The following is a 2,961-nucleotide window of genomic DNA, read 5'->3' on the forward strand; positions in this document are numbered from 1 at the left end:
GGCATGTAATCGACTATCCCAACCCTCCGCAATTTAAGGCCTTGTGCTTATAATAGAAAGGGATGGTTTACATGTGAGGAGTGGAGACACAAGGCTTGGCGGTTAAGAGTATTGAGTTCCCGTTCGTAAGGGTGTGAGTTCAATTCTTGGCGGCGCTTGTGTCCTTGAATAAGGAACCTTATTTCACGTTGTTTCAGTTTATTCAGCTGGCAAAAATGAATTGTACCTGCAATTCAAAGGGCCAGCCTTGTCATATTTTGCGTCACTTCATTAAGAGTACGTGTGTTTGTGGAGTATTCAGCCACTTGCAAGATATTTTCACTAGCAGGTTGTTCCGTTGATCAGATCAACTGGAACCCGCGTCGTTTTAACCAACGAAGTGTCAGTTCTTGAAATGTGAGTCATCATGTCCTATTGGAACTGGATTTAGTTAAATATTTTGGCACAAATTCAGCAATTTTCGGGGAAGGGAGTAAATCGATTATATCGCCCCCTGCTGCTCGGCTCCAGTGTTCAAGTGGTACTTATTTTATCGACCCTGAAGGGATGAAAGCCAAAGTCGACCTCAGCGGAATTTGAACTCAGAACGTAAGGAGAGACGAAATGCCGCTAAACATTTTGTCCGGTGTACTAGCGATTCTGGCAGCTCGCCACCTTCGATATAGTTATATTAACAATATAATAATATAAATTCAAAATAATAACATAAATCCAAGACAGAGAGCTGACAAAATCGTTGGCATGTAGCTCAACATATTTAGCGGACTTTCTTCTGATTTTACGTTCTGAGTTCGATCTCTGCCGGGATCGACTTTGCTTTTCATCCTTTTGGTGGGGTTAATAAAATAAGTACTAGTCTTACTCTAGACTCGATGTAATCCGCTAGCCTCCTCTTAGAATGTCAGGCCTTGTGCCTATAATAGAATGGATTCTAAAGCATGTCGTAGTTATTGCTTAAATCAATGTAATCTCAGAATTTGTTGACCCTGGGCTAAACAACGATACAACGCTTATGATCAAATCATTAAAGCCATGAGTATTTCATCTTATTTTCCGACAATGTACGAGGAGTGTTATTTAAATTGTATAGTTGTGTTTTTATTATTTATTATTATCATTTTCTTTTTTTTGAGATGTTTAGGTGTGGTTTGATGTTTGGTGGGAATTGGCTGTTTATTTTTTTACGAGTTGGCCAAAGCTGTCATTTGCACGCTCTGTCACTGTAGCCTATAATACGACACCTGCTGTATTAGTAATTGTAGTCTGATGTAGATTCTCGTTGGCCGTAATACATTAAAAACATTTATGTCGCCGCACACAGTGACAATGTAAAACCGTAGCAGCCCCCTCAACTAATATTATTGCTTCCATACGACTGACTTTTCTGAATAGAACAACCATCAAAGCACACCAAATTAGACAAAAGAAGAGAAAAATAGATATAGTATTGATTTAAAGATTCGGTATTTGCTCTTAATAATTAACATATTACATCCGACACTTAGAAATGTAGTGGTTGTTGTTTAATTTAGGATACCTATATTCATCAAGGCGAAGGTATGAAGCTTAGAGATTAGTGTGTGTAGTTCATGATCGTGAAGTCTTTGGTTCAATCCGTAGATCGGGTGGTGTTTTGTGTCTTGTAATGAATATATTGACGTGAAGGGTGAAAGACTAGTATAGTGTGATGCCTATGAATAATGTAATATATATTTCTTGACAGTTCCTTAATGCGTTTGTCAAAGAGAGGCGGTCAATTGGAGAATTTCTGGGATGGCACGTCAAAATTTGTACGGTTAAACGACATACATGCATTCAACTCAACTGAAATAATCTCTGGTAAGTGGAGCCCGATTTTAACTTCATTTACGTAATATCTTTATTATCATAAGCGAGTCGTTTGAGCTAGGTTTGTTTACAGGTTCCAAGATCTGTGGTCATCTCAAACAAGTTCAACATCACCAAGCTCCTATTGTCCTACACAAAAGGTCCGAACTCATCAAAGTTCGCCGTTATACAACAAAGCTCTTGTTGGCTAAATTGTAAGAAGACTCAACTCTGATAACTGACGAAAATAGCGGACGTCATCCATGTAAACAATCAGATGTCGAAAGGTGTCAACTGACAAACAAGCCTCTAAGAGATTAACTCTAAAACTGAATTACCTGTTGATACCTGTAAAAACGAACGCCAACAAAAAGATGCAACTTACCACACGATAAGTTCTTTAACCAACAATGTGGCCACTCACCTCCCTGCCCAACCCTCTAACGATACAACATAATAAAGGCAGTTAGCATCTTTAAATATCTTGATCACCAGTCGATTTCAGTATTTCAAAATTGCCGATGTGTAAGAAATCTTGGGGTATAAGGAAAATTTTGTGATGATTAACTTATGTTAATATATATATGTATATGTATATATATATGCACATTCATGTATGAGCACACACACACACACACACACTTATACGTGTGTGTGTGTGAAATAATCTCTGGTAAGTGGAGCCCGATTTTAACTTCATTTACGTAATATCTTTATTATCATAAGCGAGTCGTTTGAGCTAGGTTTGTTTACAGGTTCCAAGATCTGTGGTCATCTCAAACAAGTTCAACATCACCAAGCTCCTATTGTCCTACACAAAAGGTCCGAACTCATCAAAGTTCGCCGTTATACAACAAAGCTCTTGTTGGCTAAATTGTAAGAAGACTCAACTCTGATAACTGACGAAAATAGCGTCTCCGTCTTTTACCAAGCTTTCTTCATTTTCCTCTGGTATCTGAAGAAGCATACTGCATACTGTCCGAAACGCTACACACTTATACTTCGGCATTTAATAATTCATTACATAACATTTTCTATCGTTGAGCGTTAACCTAATAATACTAACTCTAGAAGTCATTAAACTATTGCTGGTTTTTGTTATTTTGTTTCATATGTATATATATATATATATAT

At 37.6% G+C, this 2,961-nt stretch overlaps 1 protein-coding gene across 1 annotated transcript in view; it reads left to right on the forward strand.

Moving 5' to 3' along the window:
- LOC106868258 (low-density lipoprotein receptor-related protein 5) overlaps nucleotides 1-2,961 on the forward strand; it is a 91,783-nt gene that overhangs the window by 62,517 nt on the left and 26,305 nt on the right. Inside the window, exon 16 of the mRNA XM_014913433.2 lies at nucleotides 1,724-1,839. Within this exon, the coding sequence (XP_014768919.1) occupies nucleotides 1,724-1,839 (116 nt within the window). The remainder of the gene's footprint in view (nucleotides 1-1,723; nucleotides 1,840-2,961) is intronic.

Source organism: Octopus bimaculoides, chromosome 9, assembly GCF_001194135.2.
Source record: "Octopus bimaculoides isolate UCB-OBI-ISO-001 chromosome 9, ASM119413v2, whole genome shotgun sequence".
Taxonomy (NCBI): Eukaryota; Metazoa; Mollusca; class Cephalopoda; order Octopoda; family Octopodidae; genus Octopus; species Octopus bimaculoides.